The sequence below is a fragment of the Monodon monoceros genome, unplaced genomic scaffold, assembly GCF_005190385.1.
Source record: "Monodon monoceros isolate NGI ecotype Baffin Bay Population unplaced genomic scaffold, NGI_Narwhal_1 Super_Scaffold_22, whole genome shotgun sequence".
Lineage (NCBI taxonomy): Eukaryota > Metazoa > Chordata > Mammalia > Artiodactyla > Monodontidae > Monodon > Monodon monoceros.
Window position 1 is genome coordinate 21,497,114 of NW_021703779.1, and position 27,754 is coordinate 21,524,867.

Below are 27,754 nucleotides of genomic sequence, written 5' to 3' on the forward strand. Positions count from 1 at the left end.
TGTAAATCAATGAAATTAGAACACACCCTCTCACCCTACGCAAAAATAAACTCAAAATGGCTTAAAGACTTAAACGTAAGACATGACACCATGAAACTCCTAGAAGAGATCATAGGCAAAACATTCTGACATAAATTGTACCAATGTTTTCTTAGGTCAGTCTGCCAAGGCAATAGAAATAAAAACAAAAACAAATGAGACCTAATTAAACTTGTGAGCTTTTTACACAGCAAACGAAACCGTAAACAAAATGAAAAGACAACCTACAAAATGGGAGAAAATATTTGCAAACAATGTGACCAACAAGGGCTTAATTTCCAAAATATACAAACAGCTCATACAACTCAATAACAAAAAACAAACAATCCAATCCATAAATGGGCAGAAGACCGAAGTAGACATTTCTCCAAAAAAGACATACAGATGACCAAGAGGCACATGAAAAGATGCTCAACGTCGCTAATTATTAGAGAACTGCAAATCAAAGCTACAATGAGGTAGCACCTCACACCAGTCGGAATCGTCATCATTAAAGTCTATAAATGACAAATGCTGGAGAGGGTATGGAGAAAAAGGAACCCTCCTACACTATTGGTGGGAATGTAAGTTGGTGCAGCCACTGTGGAAAACAGTATGGAGGCTCCTCAGAAAACTAAAAATAGAACTACCATATGACCCAGCAATCCCACTCCTGGGCATATATCCAGACAAAACTCCTCTAATTCAAAAAGATACATGCACCCCAATGTTCATAGCAGCACTATTCACAATAGCCACGCCATGGAAATAAATGTCCATTGACAGATGAATGGATAAAGAAGATGTGGTATATGTATACAGTGGAATACTACACAGCCACAAAAAGAACAAAATAATGCCATTTGCAGCAACATGGATGCAACTAGAAGTTATCATACTAAGTGAAGTAAATCAGAAAGACAAATACCATATGACATCACTTATATGTGGAATCTAAAATATGACACAAATGAACCTGTCTGTGAAACAGAAACAGAATTACAGACACAGAGAACAGACTGGTGGTTACCAAGGGGGGGGGGTGTTGGGGGAGGAATGCAGTGGGAGGTTGGGGTTAGCAGATGTAGGCTTTTATATACAGAATGGCTAAACAACAAGGTTCTGTTGTATAGCACAGAGAACTACATTCAGTATCCTATGACAAACCATAATGGAAAAGAATATTAAAAATAAATGTATATATGTGTACAACTGAATCCCTTTGCTGTACAGCAGTAATTAACATGGCATTGTAAATCAACTATACTTCAATTTTAAGAAACTATCTTTTTCATAGAACCCTCATTAACTCTGCTGATAATACTGATTATTTACTCTGGAAGTGCATGCACAATAGAAATACCACTGGAGTAGAAGGTGGTTTCCAGAATTTTCTTTTCCCTTTCCATAATTTTCACTCAGAATTCCATATAGAATTTAGGCAAGAGACCCTGTCTACATTTTCTGTCTTAGTTTTAAGATTCAGATCATGGCCTCGGTCCCTCAACACCTTTATGCCTATCCCAGCACATACGTACCATGGGGGGAAAAAGGGGGCAAATCAGGGCATGATAAGTACAGAGACAGTCCTACCTCTTCTTTCTCTCTTCCAACCAATGAAAGAGGAGTTCCTGACGACCAAAGGCGACCAAGGCAGCTACATTTCTTTTGCATCCTCCTCCTCTGGTTGATCCAAGAGGCATCAGTTCCATGATGCCACTGACCCACTTACAAGTGGGTCAAGTTCCATGATGCCACTGACCCACTTCACCCTTACCCCCAAGCTGTGCATCATCCAACTGGGAGACTGGGATGAGCCACGGAACCAACCTCTGCGGTAACAGACATTCAACGACTACCAAATGGCTTCAAACTCTGGATAAGAAATAGAAATAGAGACCAGAGCTGGCTTTGGGCACTACTGGGTGCCATATTGAGAGGAAATGCAGAAACTAAATAAGGAAGTGACATAGACTTGAAGTCATTCGGGCTGATGGCCCAAAGTGGAGGTCACATATTGGACTGAGATAAGGGAACCCTTGAGTAGTTCCTTGGAAAGGAGGATAAACTGAAAACACCCATTACTGCAGGGCCAAGTGAAATAATTACATACCCATGCTCCATCAGGCCCAAACAGTTCTAGGAAGTTGCCAATGAATTCCCTCGATTTCTCTTCCCACTTTTGAATTAGATCATGACTCTTTTCTTCCACTCTGTTTACAAATTCCTTTGATTTTTCCTCCACGTTTTTGACCTTTTCCTTCATCTTGTCTACCTGGTTTTGGAAGCGGTACTTCTTCTCCTGGTCCAAAATTAAAGGAGAAAGAAATGCATTTATCCAAGAGGGCATGGGAGAGATCAGTCATTCACAGAATGGTCGTATTTTATTTCAACTCATGTGTGTTCTTAACCTGAAGAGTCAGGATGCTATTTCCCAAGGGCCGGATTGACAGGAAGGCCCTCTCGTAAGAAAAGTCACTTCTCATTAGTCTACTTGAATGTGTACAGTGAAGTACAAGTGGTTTTAATGTTCTCTTTCTCGTAAATATTGGAGTTGAATTCACTTATATAAGAGAAGAACCAAAAGTATACATTTGCTCTTTATTATGGAGAGATACTGGGTGAATACAGCCCCTCAATTCTCCTGAGGCTTAGACAAAAATATGAATTGTACATAGAATGGCCACTCAGAAGCTACCTGAGCTCCCTATTTTACTGGGACATTGTTAAAACCAATATTGGTTGAAACACTGGCTGGGCCTCAGAACCCACGTGTTATACTAAAATTGTCACTGTCATGATATTTGCCATTAAGCTAATGGAACTGCATCAGTTTCCTTGGTAACGAAGAAAGATTTTGTTCTGATAGCTTCTCTGGACTGGGATTTTGTTCACAGCCTTTATGCAGCATTGCTATACCTACGTGCCTGGAAGGCACATATGTTGGGCAAGTCACGTGTCATCTCTAAACCTCAGTTTTCTCATCTGTAAAATAGGGATAATTATCGTGCCTACCCTATAGGGGTGCTGTAACAATTAGATAAGATAATGCACGTAAAGTGCTTGGCGCAAAGCCTGGCATTTAGTAGAAGCTTCAGTGTGTGCTGGCTCTTTGATTACTATTACGCCGCAGAGGCATTTAATCGTGTTACCTGGTCAGAATGGAATCAAAACCATGAAAATAAGATGAAACAAAGGCTCTTTTCCTCCATGCAATCATAATGCATTTTCTCCTGGAGAGGTAATAAGGTTTAGCACTTTTCTTCACTATATGGAACTGAAGTCTATTTCATATTTCAGAATTTTTTGAGCCAGGTACAATATTACAAAACTGGGTCAGGATTCCCTGATCTAGACTTTACAAACCTTACTGCAGCCTCAGGTTGGGGTGTGAGCTACCTGTGCCGCCAGCCAGCTATACATAATACGTGGTTACTACCTATATGCAGCTCTCAGGAGCTGCACGGAACGCTAGAATGCGCACTGGACCACGAGCCAAAAGGCTGGGAGGCCGCTGCTGCCTCCACCTCTACTTTGCTTGAAGGACTTTAGCCACGTCCCTCTCTGAGCTCAGCTTTCCTCACTTCTAAATTCAGGGACTTGGACTGGGCGACAGGTTCCTGCCACCTCTGAGGTTCTGTGATTCATCTACATGCCCATCCAACACATTAGATTTTCTCTCTGAGCCGCAGCCAGGTTTGTTGTCACAGAAAAGCAACAGGCTCATCCACGCTGACTACACGGTTCCCTGAGCTAAGTGGCTTATCCACAGGCCGTTGAAACAGCGTGAGCAATAACTTTTGGAAATGGCTCCACACGCTTGGATGGGTTACTGAATTCAATTTAAAAGAACAGACAGTTTAATTTATTGAAATAACCAGGGCTTTATGCTCTATAAGATACCAAATAACCACTTTGATGGAATTCTTTTCAGCCACTTGTTCTGGTGCCACTTGAACCCGACATTTTCCATTTTGTTGCCCAGTTTGTACGAAGCCACAGAGCCTGGACTCCCAACACTCCCTGCCTCGTGAGGACAACTAATAATGACTGACCTCTGATTCCTGAACCCTCCCTCATTCGGAGGCACGGATGATCGATTTGTGTAAGCTGCTGGATAACTGTGGCTGCACATACATATAAGCATCTGGTTTTGTAGAAAAATCGCTCTTGGACAGTATCTGTTTCGGGGGGTGGAAATTCTGTATGTACAGAGAGTTATTTTACTCAACTCCACGAGCGCCTCGGAGTCCAGGCCAATACAGTCTTCCAGACTCACGAGCATCACCTCCAGCAACTGGGCTGCCCTCTTTGCCTTTTAACAGCTTGTTTTAAACATTATTTTAACAGTTGCCCTATTATTAAACTAACAGCAGCTCTGTGGGAACAAAACAGCAGAAATACAAAAGGAAGCCAGAGACTTTGAGCTTTATTTAAGCAGCTGTAATTTCTCTGGACAATAAAAAAAAAAAAAGCGGCTGTTAACGTTTCTAATGAGCATCTGTAAGGCCTTAATAAAATGAAAGTTGTAAAATGTTAAAACAAGAAAGCATTTCCTCTGGGTTTAGCCTTTCACTGCCTCTGCCCTCCTTCCTTCCCTTTGAGCAGAAGACAACTCTTGCCTTTTGTGAGGGCAGATCTCCCGGAAATCCTTCACCCAAGTCTGAGAACTCTAAAGGGGGAGGTTGTGGTGAAGAGAGGGAGGCGAGGCAGCTCCTTTAGAAAATGTGAAGCTCACTCGCTACCTGCGGGCCTCGGTCAACTTATGTTACCCCTTTGGACACTGGTTTCTCCATCTATAAAACGGGGATAATAATACATCACTGGGCCGTTACATGGATTGGATGAGACAAATGTCAAACATCAAGAATCCCACGTGGCGTAGAGTAAGTGATTAACAGACAGTGTTAGCAGTAGTGTGACGTGCTGGACCTCAGAGGGTACGGGGTGGCACACTTACATTTATAAAGCTGACATTCAGTTCCTTGGCTGTGTACCCTCTCTGGAGATTGCGTCGGGCATAAACATCATAGTCACGGACAATCCTGGTGATGATGTCTGATGTTGAGATGCCTTCCGTTCTCTGCGTTGGAACAAACATTCCTGTTCCAATAGGAAAGACAGAATAAAGAAAAACAACTAAGGTGGCCCCGGGTGACCCCTTTTCTTGAATGGCCCTCCTTTCCAGGACGAAGTGGCAGCTCTTAGGTGGGTCAGTGAGGCTTTCACATCTGGCCCCAGCTGACTCTGCCAGGCTCAGTTCCGGACACTCCCTCCCTGCCATAAACACTGTGTGTTCGTCATCCTAGACCTATTCCCTGGATGCACCAGGCGCTCACCCGTCTCCCGACATTCGCTCATGCCAAGCCCTTCTCTTCTGCCCCAGATCCCCCTTCCCTGCCCACAGCATCTGCAGAGTTTCTCCTCATCCTACAGGGTCCCGGTTCAAGGCTATGCCTCTGCGAAGTCTTTCCTGACATCACCAGGCAGAAACCACAGCACTTAGAATATAAACTTGATTTCCATTGAGAAAAGTATTTTAGATATCCGTCTCCTTGTAGAAACGGAACATTCTGAAAGCACAGGTTGTGCCTTGATCATCTTTGCATTCCCAGCACCCAGCTCAGTGCCCTGGTGTCTAGCACATAGCAAGTGCTCAATAAATGCAAATTAAATGAATAAGTGAATGCAGAATAACAACCGAGTCAACGAATTAGATCACAGCAACTCCCCTTCTTCCCCTGGGAGTCCTGCGTCACATTACAGTGAAGGAAAAGAAAAAGGGTGGACTATTTTTGTTGTCTCTGATTGAAAGACATGCCCAGGGGCTGCTAGATGATTTTACCCCTCTAAGAACAATCTACTCTGAATGGTGGTTTCACCACTCAAAGGCCCTTCATCTAGACTCTGTGGGACTGAGTAAAAACAAACAAGCACAGAGGATGCCAATTTTTCATAGAACTTCCTTAAAGTCCTCAAAGATGTATTTGGGTGTACCAATACAGGGCCATAAAGAAGTCACAAATGTTATGAAAGACAAGAATCTGGTGAAATCAAAGATGACACAAATAGATGCAAAGATACACCATGTTCTTGGATTGGAAGAATCAAATTGTTAAAATGACTACACTACCCCAGGCAATCTACAGATTCAATGCAATGCCTATCAAATTACCAATGGCATTTTTCACAGAACTAGAACAAAAAAAAATGTTTAATTTGTATGGAGACAGAAAAGACCTTGCATAGCCAAAGCAATCTTGAGAAAGAAAAATGGAGCTGGAGGAATCAGGCTCCCTGACTTCAGACTATACTACACAGCTACAGTCATCAAAATAGTATGGTATTGGCACAAAAACAGAAACATAGATCAATGGAACAGGATACAAAGCCCAGAAATAAACCCACGCACCTATGGTCAATTAATCTAGGACAAAGGAGGCAAGACTATACAATGGAGGAAAGACAGTCTCTTCAGTAAATGGTGCTGGGGAAATTGGACTGCTACATGTAGAAAAACGAAATTAGAACATCCTTTAACACCATACACAAAAATAAACTCAAAATGGATTAAAGAGCTAAATGTAAGACTGGATACTCTAAAACTCTTAGAGGAAATCAGAGGCAGAACACTCTTTGACGTAGATCGCAGCAATATCTTTTTCAATCTTCTAGAGTAATGGAAATAAAACACAAATAAATGGGACCTAATGAAACTCAAAAGCTTTTGCACAGCAAAGGAAACCATAAACAAAACGAAAAGACAACCCACAGAATAGGAGAAAATATTTGCTAACAATGTGACTGACAAGAGATTAGTCTCCAAAATTTACAAACAGCCCATGTGGCTCAATATCAAAAAAACAACTCAATCAGAAAATGGGCAGAAGACATAAATTGACATCTCTCCAAAGAAGACATACAGGTGGCCAAGAGACATATGAAAAAGACACTCAACATCACTAATTATTAGAGAAATGCAAATCAGAACTACAATGAGATATCACCTCACACCAGTCAGAATGGCCATCATCAAAAAGTCTACCAACAGGGAGTTCCCTGGTGGCCAAGTGGTTAGGAGTCTGGGCTTTCACTGCCATGGCCCAGGTTTAATCCCTGGTCAGGGAACTGAGTTCCTGCAAGCCGTGCAGTATGGCCAAAAGTAAATAAATAAACAAAACACGCTCCTCTTTAACAACAACAACAAAAAGTCTACAAACAGTAAATGCTGGAGAGGGTGTGGAGAAAAGGGAACCTCCTACACTGTTGGTGGCAGTATAAATTGGTACAGGCACTATGGAGAACAGTATGGAGGTTCCTTAAAAAACTAAAAATACAGTTCCCGTATGATTCAGCAATCCCACTCCTGGGCATATATCTGGAGAAAACCATGGTTCAAAAGGATACATGCACCCCAATGTTCACTGCAGCACTGTTTACAAGAACCAAGACATGGAAGCAACCCAAATGTCCATCGACAGATGAATGGATAAAGGAGATGTGGTACATATATACCATGGAATATCACTCAGCCATCAAAAAGAATGAACTAATGCCATTTGCAGCAACATGGATGGACCTGGAGATCATCATACTAAGTGAAGTAAGTCAGAGACAAATATCATATCGCTTATATGCAGAATCTTAAAAAATGATACAAATGAACTTATTTACAAAAGAGAAATAGACTCACAGACTTAGAGAATGAACTTATGGTTACCAGGGGGAGGGATAGACTGGGAGACTGAGATTGACATATACACACTGCTATATTTAAAATAATCAGCAAGGACCTACTGTACAGCACAGGGAGCTCTACTCAATATTCTGTAATAACCTAAATGGGAAAAGAACTTGAAAAAGAATAGATACATGTATGTGCATAACTGAATCACTCTGCTGTACACTTGAAACTAACAACATTGTTAATCAACTATACTCCAATATAAAATTAAAATTTTGAAGAGAATCTGCTTTATGCTTGCACTTCTGTTGTCAACTGAAATGATGTGTTGGCAATTGAGATCTTTCTATCTAATATGATAATGGTCACTCAGTCAGAGATATCAGGCATGAGACAGCATGATGGACAGAGCCTAGGGACGAGGGTGCTGGGTCCTCCGTTTGTACACTTGGGCAAGTCACTCAAGCCTCAGAAGGCAAGTTACTTAACCTCAGCCTCTGAAGCTGAGAAATGAGGTGGCTGCACAAGATGACCTCGGCCTCATCTGTGCCGCTTCCCTCTCCCTCACTCCTTACGTCCAATCAATTTCCTTCTACTCACCAATCTACTTCCTAAATGTCTCCCTGGTTCACCCACTTCTCTCCATCCTCCATCTAAACCAATCTAACCCCACCTTGTTCAAAGAGTACAGCAAGAGCCTCAAAACCAGTCTCCAGGGATGTCGTTTTTCTGTCCCCTCAATCTGCTCTCCACGTAGCAAGAGCCGCAGAGCAGTCTTTCAAAATATAAGTCAGATACCTGCTCAACGTCCCTCATTGGCTTTCTACTGTCCTTTGTATTTGGATTCAAATCCTTAACTTGACTCTGAGGCTTCTCTCTTCCCTGTGCTTCTCTCCACTCTCATCTCAGACCCGCGTTCCCCCTTCACTCCCTAAGCCAAGGCCCCTGTGCTACGCAGATGCAGCGGGCGCTCTTCTCACTGTTTTCTGTGGAGCTGAGCAACAGGCTGGCCCTGCCTTGGCCCAGCGGCCCTGGACTTGAGTGTCCTCCAAGGGCTGCCCCCTCCCCTCACTCTGCCACATACACTCCACCTGGTTAACTCCCGGCCATCCACTGGGGTTCACCTTTAGCATCACTTCCTCAAGGAAATCTCTCAAACCCCAGACTGGGTCTTCCTGCTTATAACTCTTGCCCATGGTCCACTGCTCTCTCCCTTCAAATATTCCCAGATAGCTTGTTCCATAACTGCCTTTTCCACCCGACTATCAGCTGTCTGAGGGGAGGAAGCGCTCCGCCTTCTGCTCGTCTGTATCCTCAGCACTGGGTGACGAGCAGGCACCAGGAATATTTGTTGAATGAGTGACTAGATGAACACTGATGTCTAAGTGCCTTTCCAAATCCAGTTCTCTCTGATGCTATGGACAGTGGTGAATCTGTCAGCCTTCTAGCCCCAACCAGGGCGTCCCTTTGGAGCTTTCCTTCGCCACCATCTGCACATCGACAGTATCAGCAGCAGGGTGGCCCCGCTGTCACAGACAAAGCATCCAGTTTCTAATATACTGTGGCTCAGAGGGCAGAGTTGGGGTTGGCCCCGAGGTCAGAAACTTCTTTTAGCACCTTCTAAGAAAGCGGACTCAAATAGAAAACTAAGTAGAAGGTAGAGGGTGCCGACATATAAAGGCATGGATATAAATAGCACCCAACTGTGCACGGGGCTCTAGTGGGCAAAGATCCCTGAGAGGTCCCAAGCCAGGGGGCCTGAGACAGCATCCTCACCTTGGTGAGGGCAGCAGGGAGCTTCCTGGTGAGGAGGATATCCTGTCTTTCAGTAGGCAGGCATTTCACTCACAACCACTGCCGGCTGAAATGTTAAGGAGATTCTCTAGCCACTAACTGATTTTAGCAAGTCACTCAGACACTGGTGACATGAGCTCACCGTTTCTTTGAAGCCACAGGGTGAAGTCTCTGTGTCTGAGTAACTGAAAGTTGGGGCTGGGGAGAGATTTGCTTTGGCTGGTTGGGAGGTAGGTCCCTGAAAGAAGCCAAGCCCTCTGCTGACATAATGAGGCACCAAGCTTCCTCCAAATCCTAATTATTGCTCTGCTAAAAATATTCAGTAATGAGCATGATCAAAGACCCTTTCTCATCATGCTTTTCAGAACTGCGGCATTTGGTTATGGAACTATTTTAAGAAGCAGGAAAGCACATGTTAATGAAGGAAACTTTCAACAGTAGTAGAGGCAATATTAGAATGATGATGAGCAATGTGGACCTTACAGTCTACTTCATTTAAGCTCCATCTTTTCATCCAGCTTTGCTGGAGAATTTTGACATGTAGTTCTGACAAGCAGAGCAGAGGGCTGTAAAGTTTAATTCATGCCCTCGATATCTCTGGCTTCATATAAAGTGATTTTTGACTTTCAGAATGAACCTCGATCAGAGGATAAAAGCCAAATGTGGCTGCTGACGCCATTTCTGAGCGCCTTTCTTCCACGACGAACGCTCTGGCCTTCTCTACCTGGGCCCCAAACAGATTTCTACCGTGGCTCTCCCTTGGTGAGGGATCAGCAGAGTAGATCAGTGGGCCACAAGAAAGGGTCCTTGTGCCCATGTAAAGGCACATGTAAGTCTTATGCCTGTGCTCCGAGAGCAAGTAAAATGCCACCTGACTATTCAATTTGGAGGTGGGAATTGTGGTGGATTAAAGATGGGCACGATTCCTGTCCCTTGGAATGTGAGCTGGCCTTCGTGACGTGCTTATAACAAATAGACTGTGGCATAAGTGATGCTGGGTGGCTTCCCAGGCTAGAATCAGTGTCAACCCCAACTGAGCTCCCTGTCAACAGCCAGCACCCACTGCCCGCCACTTAAGTGCGCCATCAGGGACCCCCAGCCCAATTGAGCCAGTGTCTGACTACAACCGTTTCAGAGACCCTGAGCAAGGACCACCCAGTCAAGCCCTTACTGGAATCCTGTTCCACAAAATCATGAGCAAAATGAAGTGGCTCTTCTTCTTGGCCATGCCGTGCAGCAGGCAGGATCTTAGTTCCCTGACCAGGGATTGAACCCGTGCCCCCTGCATTGGGAGCATGGAGTCTTAACCACTGGACCGCCAGGGAAGTCCCTAAAGTGGCTCTTTTAAGTCACTAACTACAGCAATAATTTGTTATGCAACAACCGGCTGATCAATTGCTTAGAGTTACCAAAATATTGGACCTGTTTCTACGCCCAACAACTAGAACTTGAGGTTTTCCTGATTCCTCAAATCAGGAAAGCAACTTTCTCTTAGCTCACTAGAGGCTGTTCACCCAGAAATAAAACCACCAGTAAATGCTTGTTGCTGCTCCGCAAGGCAGTCGAAGAACTGTCACCCCAGGACATGCTGACTCAATTAAACCTGGGAGTAACCCCTGGGGGAATTCTGGGTGAACCAGAATCCCTGATCTGGATTCATGCTACTCTAAGTCAGCTTTATGAACCTACAGTAGCTAACACCCTGGGAGCTCATCAGAAATGGGGATCTTAGGTCCCACCAGACCTACTGAACCCAAATCTGCACCTGAACAAGATCTTGCAGGGATCTGTAGACACATTGACACTTGACAAGCACTTGTGTGTACCAGGCCCTTCATGACAACTTTCGGAAAGGAGCAGCTTGCTCACAGCTCAGATCTTACAAAGACTTAAAAAGGTAATACTCGCCCCATGCCATAACCCATCACTGAGTTACTGACACATCAGTCAGTTTAGCCCCCTCCTCCCTCCTCTCCAACCCACCAAAGCCCACCTCGCCATGTTTCCTAGCAGCCTTCCAAGTCTAAAGCGTATGGGGTTTCCTTTCTTGGAACTCCTTACAGACAAGACTGGTATCTGAGACTGTCAGGCCTCCCGTTCTTACCCAATGTTTCTGACCACCAAGGGAGCCCTTTCTAAGAGAACAGTACAGACCTGACCAGCTCAGGGTAGCAAGGAGTTCCCCCAGCTGGCCCCAAAAGGATGTGAACCAACAGAAGAACTCCATTAGGGAGACTGAGTACGTTCTACATAGCAGAATACATTTCTGAAATGTTATCCAATATCATTTTCATTTCTGGGGATGATGTCTGTCCTGAAGCCCTCTTCCCACGGATGCTGAGACCTCCGTCACCTCGGGGGAAAGCAGATGCAGCTGAGGACACGGGAGACTGTGTTCAGCTTCTGACTTCTCAAACAAGCTCTTCTGAAGGCTCATTTCCAAAAGAATAGTCATGAAAGGTAAGGCTTTCACTTGAAAGAGCCAGGCTTTGAGGACTGCAGAAAGGGTTTTCTAAATGCCAAGAGTGTCCCTTTGATGATCAAGAGCCAGAGGCTGAGTGGACTCAGGGTATAGAATGTTGAACTGTAAGCCCTGGAGTGGGGAAAGATGAAATTAACACAGGGGCAGTTTCCTGCCCTCGGGGAAGAAGAAAGCCCCTCCTGAGGTTGAGGGAAAAGCCCAGAGAGGGATCAGAAGCAAGAGAATATAAGCAAGTCCCCTGTCTTGCCCTGACTCAGGTTCAAACCCCCGGGGGCAGAGACAAGTAAGAAACCCCCTTAGGAAGCCCAGAGCAGAGGGGCTGGCACCCTGTTTACCTCAAGGAACTTTGGGAGGAAATGGTCCCACAGAGGCCCCGTGCCAACATGGCGAGCAGGTCAGACAGGGCCTAATGTGGCTCCCTCCCACCGCCCTCCAGTAATTGTGGGGGACATATTTGACGTTCCTGGGGACCCTCTCAAGGAACACTGATGGTAGCTGGGACTTGAGATCAGTGTGACTGCTGGGTGGCACACTTGCAATGTGGGGAGGGGGGTAGTGAGGTAGAGGCTGTGGCAGAGACAGGCCAAAGAGGGCCGTGGCTGGGGAACAGATGGACGCGGCGGCCATGGGGATCTGGTAGCCAGGGATGATGGCTGAGCAGGTCTTGATACCCCACAACAACAGGTCAGCAGAGCCAGATCCGTACCCCATCCAAGCCAGTACTCAGATCATGCCAGGAGAAAAAGGCCACAGGTTGAGTCCACATGGTCTAAGTGCAAACCTTAAAGAGTCTGAATTACTTCAAGTGTCAAGAGTGGGTTGTTTTTTTTCCTGTCATCTGTGGAAATGGGAGCTCCTAAGTTTGGTTACAGAAATTCCTCTTGCCCCCTACCCAGTTGTCCTTCCCCCGCAAGAGAGCTGTTCCTGGCACCCCCCCGCCTCCGAGTGGCATCTGGCTCCCTGTGACGCACGGAATGAAGCCTAAACCACTCGTCCTGCCAGTTTTTCTCTCCGCTGCCACCTCCACGCGCCCTTTACCACATGAACATTGTCGATTTTCTCCAAACACGCTGCACTTCCTCATATACCCCCACCTTTGGACACACCTCCCCTGCCTGCTATATATAGCAGGCTTCTAATATTTTGGTGTAATTATTTATATCTGGCTCTGCTCTCTGTCAAGGGTCAGGGCCGTCTTATTCATCTTTGTATCCCATTTTCCCACCAACAATAGCAGGCTTGTGGATGCACTCAGCGGTTCGTGTGTTAACCAACGAGAGTCAAAACCATCCAAAGACGGCATGGGCTGCCTTGGGACAGAGGAAGCTCCCCCTCATGGGAGACGTGCAAGCATCAGTTCTACCTGGATCTGGCAGTGATGCCAAAGAGGAGGTAGACGACTGGGTGAGTGACCCTTAGGAGCCCGTTCTACCTTCAGAGTCTGAAGGTCCCTGGATACCAGGAAAAGGCTGTAGCGGCAGCAGGCTGAGGGTGAAGGATGGTGGGACCAATGGGTGGAGTTCCAGTGGCCTCCAGGAAGGGGAAAGATGGCTCTGATGCAAGTACCAGCAATGGGGGCAGCTCAAATATAAAGTGGCGTGTATTCGACTTCTTGAAATCCCTAAGTAAAGCATATGGTAACTCACTAAACTACAGTATCTGTACCGTGCCAGATGATGGCTTAATGTATGTAGGAAAGTATGCATGGATGCACCTACAGTACCTATAGATGACATGTATGGTAGAAAATAAAATAGCAGAAAATAAATTAAGCCATTAAAAATCTACTTCTGCACCTACCTTTAGCTAAAATACCAATTCCAGCCCATCCCTTCCTCAAACTCTTCCTCGCTCCAAGATTCTCAGGCAGCAACAGGCTTATGGGAAGTTTATGGAAGGTGGTCTGATGAAGGAAGATGGATGGAGAAGCTAAGGAATTCACGTTACCGTACTGCCTCCTCAACTTTGGACAGCTCCACTTATAGAGTCAGAAAAACCATATCTGATCCTGTAAGAGGGTAGAAGTAATTACCTTTGCCCCAGCTGTCTTTTTAAGTAATCCAAATGGATATAAATCTGGGGAGGCTGGGTATTTTTAAATCCCAGCAATGACTATTCTGATTCCTGGTGATTATTTGAAACCCTGTGACATTGACGGAAAACCTCAGCTCAGGAAAATGATGAGTACTGGGTAGAGCCGAGACTATTTTTCCATTATACATTTGCCCCAAAGAGCACCTATAATTTGTGAGTTTTTGCCTGTTATAAAGTAGAGCAAAAAAGATGCAAATTCATAGATATAATTTTGAAGATCTTTCAGATCACAGTCTTTTTTTTTTTTTTTGCGGTACGCGGGCCTCTCACTGTCACGGCCTCTCCCGTTGCGGAGCACAGGCTCCGGACGCGCAGGCTCAGTGGCCATGGCTCACGGGCCCAGCCGCTCCGCGGCATGTGGGATCTTCCCGGACCTGGGCACGAACCCGCATCCCCAGCATCGGCAGGCGGACTCTCAACCACTGCGTCACCAGGGAAGCCCCCACAGTCATTTTTGAAATAAGTCACAGAGTGAGCCCTTCCATCTTTCACTGAGATTTTGTTGGGCTGTGAGGCTAAGATGGTTTGGAGTAATTCAGCACTTGTCATTAGCATCTCCTTCAATAAAGAGGTGTGTGAGGAACTCAGAGGCCAAGATACCAGTGAAAAGCCAACAAATTGGATGAAAGGTCCATATCATTCAGGCCAAAATATCACCCTTACATCTAAATAATATGAACCATCCCACAAGACAGAAGTGCGTGCCCGAATTATCTGGGTAAATGGCTCCATTCCCCGTGTGTTGGGAAGAGCCCCTGCACACAAAAGGCTTCCATCTTAAGCTGCCTCCCCATCATATACTCAATAAAAGCACTCTCTTGTTCAGCCAGCACTTAAGGAGCATCACAGATGTACCAGGGACTGTGCTGGGAATGCAAAGATGGATGAGTTATGGCCGTGGCCTGTGGCACTTCACTCTAGCTAGGGACACACACCCACCCACCCACCCACACACACACAATCAGGAGAAGGGAGCTGACAAGGAGGTCCATGTGCGAAGAGTGTCTGCCTCTGAAGAGGGCGGGGGCTGTGCTGAATCATGCCCCAGGGAGAGGGTGCATGTCTGGGTTCGCTCCTCAGCTGGGCCCTGACCAAGATGCTCAGAGGAAGGGCATTCCAAGCCCAGAGAACAGCTGGAGGAAAGGTATAAAGCGGGGGTGTGTCTGGAAACCAGGACAGATTCCGTGTACCTGGAGTGTAGAGCGTGTGGAAGGCAGAGCACAGAGATGAGGCTGGTGAGACAGGGAGAGAAACCCAGTAACAAAACCCAGGAGCGGGGACTTCCCTGGTGGCCCGGTGGTTAAGACTCTGCACTGCCAATGCAGTGGGCACGGCTTCGATCCCTGGTCGGGGAACTAAGATCTCACATGCCCCATGGTGCGGCCAAAAGATATCAAGAAAAAAAAAAACACACACAAAAAAAACCAAAGGTCCCAGAAGTGTCCCAGAAATGGAAGCAAAGACAAGAGCATCTAAGCAAAGAACATGGTCAGCAGTGTCGTTATGCCCAGAGCGGGGACTGAGCTAAGGCCGCTGGATTGGGTGGTCCAAAGGGCATCTGAGAACTGAGCAAAGATGGGACAGAAGTCAGACTGCAGGTGACTGAGGAATGACAGCTGCCACTAAGAGGAGGACCAAGCAAGGATGTCCGTGAAGGTAGAGGCAGGAGGGAGGGCAGAAGGAAGGATCTGGGTTTGTTTTTGTAAACTTCCACGTAAGCTGGTAAGAAACTACTGGAGAGTGAGAAGCTTGGATCACAATGGGAGGAAGAATAAAAGAAAACGTGCTCCAGGGAAGGGAGAAGGTAAGTTCAGATAAGAGGTTAGCCTGGGACAGAAAACATACCCCTCTTCCTCTGGATGCAGTAGAGGAAGCAAGGATGCAAGGACGCAAGGAGTTATGGGTAAATCAGGGCAGGAAGGGGAAAAAGAGGAGGTAAATGTTACCAAGGAGCAACCGAGCATCCCACTGGGGCTAGAAACCACAGATCTTCTATGATGCCCAGGAGCGATTTCCCTGTAGTCAGAGCAGCGTAGGAGTACGAAGAGTACTTGATGAAGGAATTAATATCGGGGAGCCCGCAATGGAAGGAAACCTCCCTCTTTCCAGTCCCCCAGTAAGTCCCTGGGGCCAACCAGACTCTCTGACCTGAAGAGAAATGCCTAGTGACAAATGGGACAACTTCCAAAGCTCAGGCACCATGTCTGCCTTCCATGACATCAGTTAACTGTTATCAGGAGGAAACAGGTGGCCAAGGAATGACAGTTGCCACTAATTTTTACTTGACTACCACAAACATTTATCCATTCTTTCTTTCTTTTTATTTTTTTTTTTGGCCTCTGCATGTGGTACCTGAGGATATTATTATCATGTGACAGGATGACCTATGGCAGGACTGGACTTGGGAGATGAGGAGTCCAGATCATTAATTAGCCAGTTATCTGTATTCTTCTGGAAGGAACTTTCTTGGGAACATAGAGTAATTTCATTGTTAATGAGGAAAATGATTGCCCTTTAAACAACAGTGTCCGGGGAGGGGGATAAACTAGGAGTTTGGGATTAGCAGATACACACTACTATATATAAAACAGATAAACAACAAGGTCCTACTGTATAGCCCAGGAAACAATATTTAATATCTTGTGATAATCTATAATGGAAAAGAATATTAAAAAGAATATATATATGTGTGTGTATATGTGTGTGTGTGTGTATATAACTGAATCACTTTGCTGTATACCAGAAACTAACACAACACTGTAAATCAATTATACTCCAATAAAAAAAATAAACAGGGTCCTGTGATTTTAGGTCCTGTGATGAACTCTAAAATCGAGCCTCAAACCCGAAGCTGAGTACTTTGGTGCTCAGGTTGATTTCTATATAAATACCTAACTGGTGTCTGTGCCACAGCTGAGCCTTAGCACATGTCAACAGAGGCTTGCAGTGGCTACTTGGGAGACACGTGAAACGCCAGTGCCTTGTACGTATATGCTGCAGGCCCAGGGCAGACGTCTCGTATTAGCCCTGATCACTATGCCGCAGGGGACAGGTGAGCACAGGACGACCCTCACCTGCTTCCTTTATATGCTTGTAAACATCATCAGAGCCAGCAGAGGAGTACGGAATGTCATCGTGGGCCACAAAGTCAATCTGTTGGAGAGAGAGGAGAGTGACATCAACACCGGGATGGGGCTGCATGTCTGCAATTTGAAAATACATATTTTTTTTAGAACAAAGTAGTTGTAATTAAGCAGTTGAAATGAGCAGTTTAGAAGGCAGACTTGAATCCTTGACTGAAAGGTATTTCCAACTGTCTCTGTTTCCACGAGCTGACGGGAACTAGATTGGTTTCTCTCTTTTGCTGGTCCCTCTTTCTTCTCTCACCTCTGACAGTAGGTGTTTTTGGCCTTCTGTTCTTCTGCCTCTAAAATCTCTCCTTCAGACAATTCACTCATTCTTCAGATTTTAATCGCCTCTGCTATGAGGAGCCCAAATCCTCATTTCCTATCCCACTGATGGCAATAGGCCCAGCCTCACATTTAAGTCATATTTTATTTAATTAATTTATTTTTTTGTCTGTGCCACGCGGCATGCAGGATCCTAGTTCCCCAACCAGGGATCGAACCCGTGCCCCCTGCAGTGCAAGCACAGAGTCCTAACCACTGGACCACCAGGGAATTCCCCCACTTAAGTCAGATTTTATATTGTAGAAATGAATTCACGTCTCTCTTCGCATTTGATTCATACAACCACCTTGTGAGGCAGGTAGGGCAAGTATTACTATTGCAGTTGGGTCATACGGCTGCTGAAATGATAAAACTTGTCAAATTTGCCCAAAGTCACCCTTTTCTCTTTTGCCAGCGTTGCTGTCACTTTAAAAACCTGTCTGGAATTTTAATTCATCCTGAAAACTGGGGCCCCTTCCAAGGGCACCTCCATTTTCTAAGTTTATTTAGGCTCCAAACACCTTGGAATCAGCCTTTTTTCCCTACTTCCTTCACTCTCCATAGCACATAGGTCACAAGTTCCATTGTGTGTGTGTGTGTGTGTGTGTGTGTGTGTGTGTGTGTGTACACACATAAGTGCATACACCCATCACTTCCTCTCCATTGCTTATGCCAAATCCAGGGCCCCATCACCTGGATTATTAATACCAACTTGAACCTGCAGCCTCACTGCAGGCTCTTTCCTCTCCAAGCCATCCCTCTGTCGCATGGTGGGGGCACCTCCTTAAACAGAATTTTCTTCTTGTCATCCTTGTGCCTACTGATCTTCACTAGTTCCTTGTTCTCCTCCTCCATCAAGTAAAAACTTCTTGCCTAACTTTCAAAGCCCTTTAACAAGGCTTCACTCCACCTTGAGAGGTAGAGTAGCAGTTTAATTTTGCTGGGTATAGATTTCTGCCCCACCACTTACTAGCTATATAACTCATAATTTAGTGGTAAGGATTAAATCAGGATTTCTCAACCTTGCTACCAGTGACATTTTGAACTAGATAATTCTTTATTGGAGGGACTTCCCTGGTGGTGCAGTGGTTAAGAATTCACCTGCTGGGGCTTCCCTGGTGGCGCAGTGGTTGAGAGTCCACCTGACGATGCAGGGGACACGGGTTCGTGCCCCGGTCCGGGAAGATCCCACATGCCATGGAGCGGCTGGGCCCGTGAACCATGGCCGCTGAGCCTGCGCGTCTGGAGCCTGTGCTCCGCAGCAGGAGAGGCCACGGCAGTGAGAGGCCCGCGTACCACAAAAAAAAAAAAAAAAAAAAAAAGAATCCACCTGCCAGTGCAGGGGACACGGGTTCGAGCCCTGGTCGGGGAAGATCCCACATGCCACGGAGCAACTAAGCCCGTGCGCCACAACTACTGAGCCTGCGCTCTAGAGCCCGCGAGCCACAACTACTGAGCCTGCACGCCACAACTACTGAAGCCCACGCACCTAGAGCCCATGCTCCGCAACAAGAGAAGCCACCTCAATGAGAAACCCGCGCGCCGCAACAAAGAGTAGCCCCCATCACTGCAACTAGAGAAAACCCGCGCACAGCAACGAAGGCCCAACGCAGCCAATAAATAAATAAAGTACATAAATTTACATATAAAAAAATTCTTTGTTGGAGGGGGAGAGTCTGTCCTGTGCATTGTAGGATGCTTAGTAGCACCCCTGTCCTTTACCCACTAGATGCCAGTAGCACCCCTTTAGTTATGATGGCCCAAAATGTTTCCAGGCCCTGTTAAATGTCCCTTGGGGGCAAACTTGCCCCCACTTGAGAATCACTGGATTAAATAATATAATTATGTAAAAGTGCTAAAAATAATAACTGGTACACAGCAAGTACTCAATAAATGTTATTATCATCAATTCTATTCTTCGTACTCAAACTTAGTTGTTCCTCGTCTCCAGTGTATGACAACAACAACGTCTCAGGGTAGCCATGAGATTGAATGGGATTCATGTAAGAGCAAAGCACTTAGCACAGGGCTGGGTACATGGAAAGTACTCGATAAATGGCAGCCATCATCAGCATCCCCATAATTCTGCACACAAGTTGAAGATACAATAGATGCTTAGTAAAAATGTGTTAGTGATTGCTGGAAGTAAATCATATTGGAGTTTTTCCTTTTTCTTTTTATTCTTGCTGGGAAATTGTCTGCTCTGCTATTACCCATGCACATTTATCAGTGTTCTCTATTCTCTCCTGCATCGTGAATTTAAAAATAGAAAACTCTTAGAACAGCTTAATCTTATTTTTTTGTACTGCTTATAAAAGGAAAGAAGAGCTCCTAATGTGGGGCTGGTAGGGAGATACAAAGCACATAATTTGATGCAGATCAAAAGGATTTCTTGTGTTTTCAACTAATAAAAATCTTCTATCAGTAGGAGTCTCAGGGTCACAAAATCAGAGATATACAGTTCTTTCCTTAAAGCCTGACCCCTGTCCCTCTGGATAAGATATGTGGTCATCTGTTCCATGAAAAATGATGCCTGTGGAACTCTAAGCGTCAATAATAATGATGGTGATAATGATGATGACATTTTTGGAGCTCTTGCTTTGAGCCAGCCAGTGTTCCAAGGGTTTTACTAGATCTCATTAGATCCTCAAAACAGCACCCATTTTCTGGTTTAGGTAAGTGAGTGCAATATGTTGCTCAAGGTCCCACAGTTAAGAAGTTAAGCCACACATGGACCTGAGTGGTCTAGCTCCAGAGACCACACTGAGGAAGTGGGATGCTGTTGGTCCCCAGATGTGGGCACAGGACAGGTGCTGCATCAAGTGACATCACATGACAGTGCCTGAAGTTACCTCTTTCCAAAATGAGAAGAGTCTTTGGACTTTCTGGGTATAAGCTGGAGAAACAGACGACTCCCTAATTCTGCTACTTAGAGAACGTGGAAGAATAAGTACCTTGTGTTTTTCCAGAAACTCTGGCGTGAGTGTCCACGGAGCATCTCTGATGACTTCATCCACATAGCGACAGTGTCTCAGCGCTTCGTATCTCTCTGCTTCATTCATCACGGTGAAACCTTTGAATTTGTGGGTGAGGTCATCACTGCAAACTGAAAGAGGCAAATGCATTAAATGCTGTTAGCTGGCCCAGGCCCTGCTCACAGCCATCCCAATACAGACATGACTCCTTCAGCAAGACAAAGAACTCAGCCTTGCTAGGTGTGTGACATAATCAAACTCAGGGGTTTTTTGTTTGTTTGTTTGTTTTTTTACGGGAACGAAGGATCAGGAAAGTGAAGCAAGCTGAAATCCCCTGGCAATTGAGAATTTCATTTTAGTGTGAATTACAACTGCATTCTCCACTGTGGCTTTTATTAAAATTATTCTCCACGCTACCTAATGTGACTTTCACATCTTCTTATTTCCCTATCTCACCCTTCAGTGAACGTTACTATCCAGAAATAAAATGACCAAATGAACAGACAGAGAAGGCAGAACGAGAAGGACCAAGAGGCCTGAGTTACAGAACGTAAGAACAATCAGTTCCAATTCCTTTAACACATCATTGTACTCAGTAACCCAAGTGTGATTCACGTGCACGCACATGCGCGCGCGCGCGCGCGCACACACACACACACACACACACACACACACACACACACACGCACGCACGCACTTCTGTTCCCTGGAATGAGGTCCAGTCACTACACATTGGGCAACACGATCAAGAAGAGAAGGTCACGAAATAGAAGATCTGATCTAGCAGAGTTCATCCTTCCCACATGCCATCTTCTCTAGGTCTTGGGTTCCTGAATCCTCAAATGGGGATGGAACTATCCTCCACTATCAGCCTTAGAAAGGATTTTTTGAGGATTTATATAGAAGTGCTTCGAAATAAAGTGAGCAATAAATATTATTCATTATCATATCCAGAATATATTTTTGTCGGCAAAAGCAGCTTTTCTACATGTCAGGAAGAGACGTCATTGTGGCTACGGTCCCTGTTTACCAATATCCCCGTCAGGGTCTTACTGCAGTCAGTCAGACTACCCTGACCACTCCTGAAGATGAGGTTTTTTTTCCTTTAAGGTATTATGTACATACAATAACCTTACAAATGTTAAGTGTACAAGATACGTTTTAAAAACAAAAATACAGGGCTTCCCTGGTGGCACAGTGGTTAAGAATCCGCCTGCCAATGCAGGGGACACGGGTTCGAGCCCTGGTCCAGGAAGATCCCACATGCCACAGAGCAACTAAGCCCGTGTGCCACAACTACTGAGCCTGCACTCTAGAGCCCGTGAGCCACAACTACTGAGCCCACGCGCTGCGTCTACTGAAGCCCATGCACCTAGAGCCCGTGCTCCGCAACGAGAAGCCACCGCAATGAGAAGCCCGCGCACCACAATGAAGAGTAGCCCTCGCTCACCACAACTAGAGAAAGCCCGCACACAGCAACGAAGACCCAACACAGCCAAAAATAAATTTATAAAAAAACAAAAACACAGTCATTTTGATGGAACCAAATCATGACCCACATCCAGAAACAAACCTGGCCAGAGAGTAAGTACAACCAACGGTTACACCCAGCATCCTCGGAAACCCTCCTACTGCAGCCCTCACACCCTCTGCAACCAAACCGTCAGCAAAACTGCTGGCTCCTTCACAGCGCACCGGAAGCCACGTTCCTCTCACCACCTTCACTGCTCCCTTCCCAGCCCATTCACCATCTCTACCCTGGATTACTACAGTGGCCCCCTAACTGGTCACTGGATTCCAGCCTGCCCCCAACCCCCAGCAGCCTGTTCTCATTGGCCAGAATGATCCCATTAAAACCTGTCAGATTACATCATCCCCAAGATCCAAACCCTTCCCATCTCCCTCAGAGTAAAAGCCAAACTCCTCCAGAAGCCTACAGGCCCCTACAAGATCCACATCTCCCTCAGCCCATTCCTTGCATCTCCTATTGTGTCCCAGCCCCTGGCCTCCTTATTTCCTGAAACCACCAGGAATACTCCTACTGAAATCAGGGCTTTGCACTTCCTGTTCCGCAAACCTGGACCAGTTGTGCTCCAAATATCCATAGTGCTCACCCCCTCTCCTCCCTCAAGGCTTCCCCAACCACCCTATTCTAAATTGGGATCCGCCCCCACCACTGGCAGGCCCCACCCCTCCTAACTTCTTGCTATGGCGCTCATCATCATATAACTGTCTCATTCGTTTGTTGTTGGTGTTTCTCTATTAAAATATAGCTCCCTGGGCTTCCCTGGTGGCGCAGTGGTTGAGAGTCCGCCTGCCGATGCAGGGGACGCGGGTTCGTGCCCCGGTCCGGGAAGATCCCACGTGGCGCGGAGCGGCTAGGCCCGTGAGCCATAGCCGCTGAGCCTGCACGTCCGGAGCCTGTGCTCCGCAACGGGAGAGGCCACAACAGTGAGAGGCCCGCGTCCCGCAAAAAAAAAAAAAAAAAATATATATATATATATATATATAGCTCCCTGAGGACAGGGACTTTTGTCTGTTTTATTTTCTGATGGCCCATAGTAGGCTCTTAACAACTACTTGTTGAATGAATTAACAATGCTTGATACACACAGATGCTCAATAAAGGTTTACTAGGATTTAAGATAAAAGGTATATATTTACCTGCAGGTACATTTCAACATACATGCAAATAAAAGACTACTGTGTCTCTCGATACACGTGTATGTCTATATATCTCCTATACATACTTCCTGTGATGATGTATAGACATATGTAGGATGCAATACAACACAGAAAACATTGTAGTGTCTTACATGACCAAAACACCATCAACCACACGGCAGGCTCAAAAACCTTGTTAAGTATTAGAATCACCTAAGGAGCTTGTTAAAGGTGCCCAGGCTCCACTCAAGGTTTTGATTCAATGGGTGCTATGGTCTAAATGTGTCCCCCCCAAATGCATATGTTGAAATCTTAACTCCCAAAGATGATGACATTAGGAGGTGGGCCTTTGGGAGATACTTAGGTCATAAGGGTGGAACCCTCATAAATGGGATTAGTGCCTTAAAAAGGAGGCCCCAGAGAGCTCCCTAGCCCCTCTCACCATGTAAAAAAACAGTGAAAAGGTGCCAGCTATGAATCAGTAAGCTGGCCCTCTCCAGAAGACCATGTTAGCACTTTGATCTTAGACTTCTCAGCCTCCAGAATGATGAGAAATAGACTTCTGTTGCTTTGAGCTACCCAGTCTGTGGTATCTTGTTCTAGCAGCCCGAACGGACTAAGACAGTAGGTCTGGAGCAGGGTCCAGGCAGCTCTATTTTTGACAAGCTTCAGGGATGATTCTGAGGCATACAACATTTGAAAGCCCCTAAAGCATATTATGAACATCTTGAGTAAAGAGCCCAGCCTGTGTTTGAATCACCCATCATGCCCAGCTTGGTGGGTGGGTGGTGGTTAGTAGGGCCATAATGACTATGTTATGTATTGATTCACTGAATGCATTGGTTTTGACTCCATAAATAAGAATTATTTATGGGCCAACCTATACAATTAAAAAATTGATCTATGGCTTTTGAAATGTTCTTAAAAGACTTTACATTTTTAAAAGACTAAAGGATTTTATTAAAATAGTACCTCAAGAATTGTATTAAGCAAAAAATGGATTTCAGATCCATCAATTTTCTATTTTAAACAACAGAAAACTAGGCTGAACCATATCCTCCCCCGCCTTTTGAACCTGCACCCGAGCAATTTGGTGTAACTTCGAGATGACGGAGATAATGGCCTCTTGACAGAGCAGAAAGAAAACCACCAACCTGTTTATGCCGACATGGGGTCCTATCTTCATCTCCCAGGAGTGACCTCAAGAAGCAGCTGAACATGCTGACCAGTTATTGTCTAAACAGTAATTGCGCCCAAAGCAGCACTGTTGTTCCCCAGTCTTGGCAAATGCACCCTGACAACCAGATGGAGAACTCTGAGCAATGGTGTTCCGTGGATGAATTCACTGAGCTGTCTGGGAGCTCCCGCTGTAGCTAACCTATGCTGGTAGCTCACTGTGCTCAAAATGAATTATTACTAATACCCCGTGGGAGACAAAATATAACATAGGGGATGAATTTTGAGCCCAGCAGACTTGGTTCGAATCCCAGCTCTGCTACTTATTACCAGGAAAGTTACTCAAACTCTTTAAGCCTCAGTTGTCTGTCTTTAGCACATGGCGAAGCTTGGAGAATTAAATTTGATCATCTGTGTGAGCAGAGTCATGCTCAGTAACGTTTGCTACTTATTAATAGTACTCGTGACCTAAGACCATTTGTGGAGATATTTATTCATTTGTGTTTTGGGCTCTGTCTTTTCCCTGTCCCCACTTCATGCGCATGCCCGGCTTCTCGGTACAAACTCGCCCGCAGAAGCTGTGAAGTTCAAGCTGCTGGTAGACAACCTGTCTTTCTGGCTGCGGTTTTCCCAACTTGGGGGAATTCCGTAAGGAAGAAGACAGACAGAAGATTCCTCCACAGGAGGAAGAGGTCAAAGGTCGGGGGGACGGTCCCACCAGCAGGGCCTCAGGAGGGGTGAGGATACTGGGGTTCACCTGGGCACAAACCGCCGGGGCCTCACCTTCCACAGAAACAGTGGACTTGCTCCTTCCTAGCAATTCTGTGGGCTCAGTTGACGAGGGCAGTGCAGAAACAGTGCTGGGCTGGAGACTGCAAGCCCCTCTCCTGTTTCTGTAAACATTTTAGAATCTTGTTTGACTCTGGGGAGGCGAAGGGACCCCAACAAGGACCGAGACTGAATCTCCCACCAGTCAGGCAAAATGGAGTCTTAGAGGAATATTTAATTTCAATTAAGACACAATAGAGCATAAGCCCACATTTACAGAGTACTATTTATGTCTACTATAGTGGGAATAGTATTTCTATGGCTGTTATCTTTTTATTCCCCTCCTGTGAGGCAGAAGTGAGTATGTGGTGACTCATACCCTTAAAAAAAAATTTCCAGGAAAAAAATTTCTGATCTATTCAATAAATTTTAATTTCTTGTCTTGTTTTTAAATGACATGAGCTTTTAAAACAAAATGGAGGGGAAAAAAAAGGCATTACAACTGGATAGTTTCAATTCACTAAAATAATGCCCACAGGAGAAGTTTGCATAAAAAATTTTCAAATTATTACTGACTACATGCTTAAAAATTAAAAATGCAGGTATTATAATCATAGTGCAAAAATCATGGTAGTTTGTGGTAGCCGTTACTGCCTAAGGTTGGGAAGTAGACTGTAGTACCTCCAGTTATCACAAGTTCTGGTCTTTGAATCCATTATTTCCGCCAAAATCTAAGTATTTCAACTGTACCTGTCTGTGCACTTGCCCCGGCCAGAGTGATTTCATGAGCAAAGCCCTTGCTCCACCCAAGGAAATTCCTACAACAAACCTACCTGCAGATGTAAGGGGGCCCACAATTAATATAGCAGGTTCTTTCAACTCACTGTAACCATTTTATTTGCTAACTATATACATAATATTAAGAGCTAGCCTTTCAACCAACAACACAGAATACCTATTTTAAAGGACTCTCTAAATTTCCTCCCTATAGAATTTTCTGCCATTAAGCTGTTTTGTCAAACTCAAGAAAGACAGTCTAAGGTACTCTTCAAACTAGGGTACACATACCCTTGGGGATACGTAAAGGCTTTTCAAGAGGTATCCAAGCACTGGTAGTTTTAAAGGAATTGATTTCCAGATCCTCAGCTTCCAAGGGTACCCCTTCCTAAAATTAATGGGTCAGAGAAAGCCTCTGTGTCCAAAACCAACCTTACTCTACTTCACCAAAGAAAGCATCATGCAAACCTTACTACCTGCATTGCTAGGGGCAGGGAATTAAATCCTGAGGTCAAACCAAATGGAAACCACGTTTAATGACTATTCAAAGAACTATGAACCTATAAAAGCTTCCTGTCTTTCTCCTTCTTGCATACGTTTCTGTTATAGGTGAAGTTGAATGTTAGAAACTAAATATGGTAGAGTGAAGAATAATGCAAATTTTTACCGAACAACTTTGCCTCTACCTTCTCCCAACTATTATCAAAGGATGCAAGGATCTTGAGGGATAAGGCCCACGAATTCAAAGCAAAAGGAGCACTGGAAAGAAATACTGAATGATAAAAATTGCTTTTTCATGTAGTTAAGGGTAAGCATTTTTCCAGCTCTTCTCAATGCTTATACTGAATCCTAAAAATGCCTTTTCCCTTGTAGTTAAGGCATAGCAGTTTTTCCACTACTCACTTCAAAATCACTTCAATAAATCAAAGCCGTATAGGCTGGTACTGCTGCTTCTTAGAAATACAACTGGAATATTTTTCTGGAATTGTCAAATGTTTCAAAGTACATTGGAATAAACACATGGATAAAATATTTACAAGCTTTTTTCTCAGACTTCATATATATTATTTAAAAAGGAAGTTAAATATCTATTGTATCAACTCACATCATATTTATTCCATTTACAGATAATCTTTCTCCCATTTCATCTTCTAAATGTTTATTATTTCCTACCTCCTCATAACAGAGAATAAAAGATCTAGGCCAAATTACTTTTTGGTAGTATATGCCCTTTTCTATCCTCAAGTACATAGGAAAAGTATCTAATAAAGGGTTAGATATAACCTAACTTAAACTAACCTTTTAATAGATACCCAGGGTATCTAACAAAGATAAGTTATTTCTGATTTTTACATTGGATTTTATTTAATTATTCCCCAAAGCCAAACACCAGAGTTTGACACACACATATGCCAATATTTAGACAAGGAATAACATGTCTTTTTAAAAATCATACTCCTTTTCTTATAAATATCATGTAATTTTATGTATAAATTATATTGTATTACTATAAATTAAGGATATTGATTTATTTTTGTAACTTTTTATCTTCTTTGTAACTTGTTATATTAGATCTACATCATTTTAATCTTGACTGATTCTTTTTCTTTTTTTTTGACTGATTCTTTTTTATACAATGGATTCTATAATTCATTTCTCAATGGTTTTTATAAAGCTTCTTGAAATAATTAATACATTTGAACTGAAAAGACTTTGTCTTAGTTTCTAGGGTTTTAGTAGGTTTGACAATGAGGACTGGTTTTGCCAATTAAGTTAGATGGTATTTTCCGCAAACTTGCTAAATTTGCTAAAACTGCAGCCCCAAGGTGTGTGTGTGTGTGTGTGTGTGTGTGTGTGTGTGTGTGTGTGTGTG

At 44.6% G+C, this 27,754-nt stretch overlaps 1 protein-coding gene across 2 annotated transcripts in view; it reads right to left on the reverse strand.

Annotated features, from left to right (window-relative positions):
- The window catches only part of PCYT1B (phosphate cytidylyltransferase 1, choline, beta), a 127,012-nt gene that overhangs the window by 33,512 nt on the left and 65,746 nt on the right, over positions 1 to 27,754 (reverse strand). For both annotated transcript variants that reach the window (XM_029241331.1, XM_029241333.1), the window contains exons 4-7: positions 20,476 to 20,627; positions 17,147 to 17,225; positions 4,979 to 5,121; positions 2,132 to 2,320 (exon numbers count right to left, since the gene is read on the reverse strand). In XM_029241331.1, the coding sequence (XP_029097164.1) occupies positions 2,132 to 2,320; positions 4,979 to 5,121; positions 17,147 to 17,225; positions 20,476 to 20,627 (563 nt within the window). The remainder of the gene's footprint in view (positions 1 to 2,131; positions 2,321 to 4,978; positions 5,122 to 17,146; positions 17,226 to 20,475; positions 20,628 to 27,754) is intronic.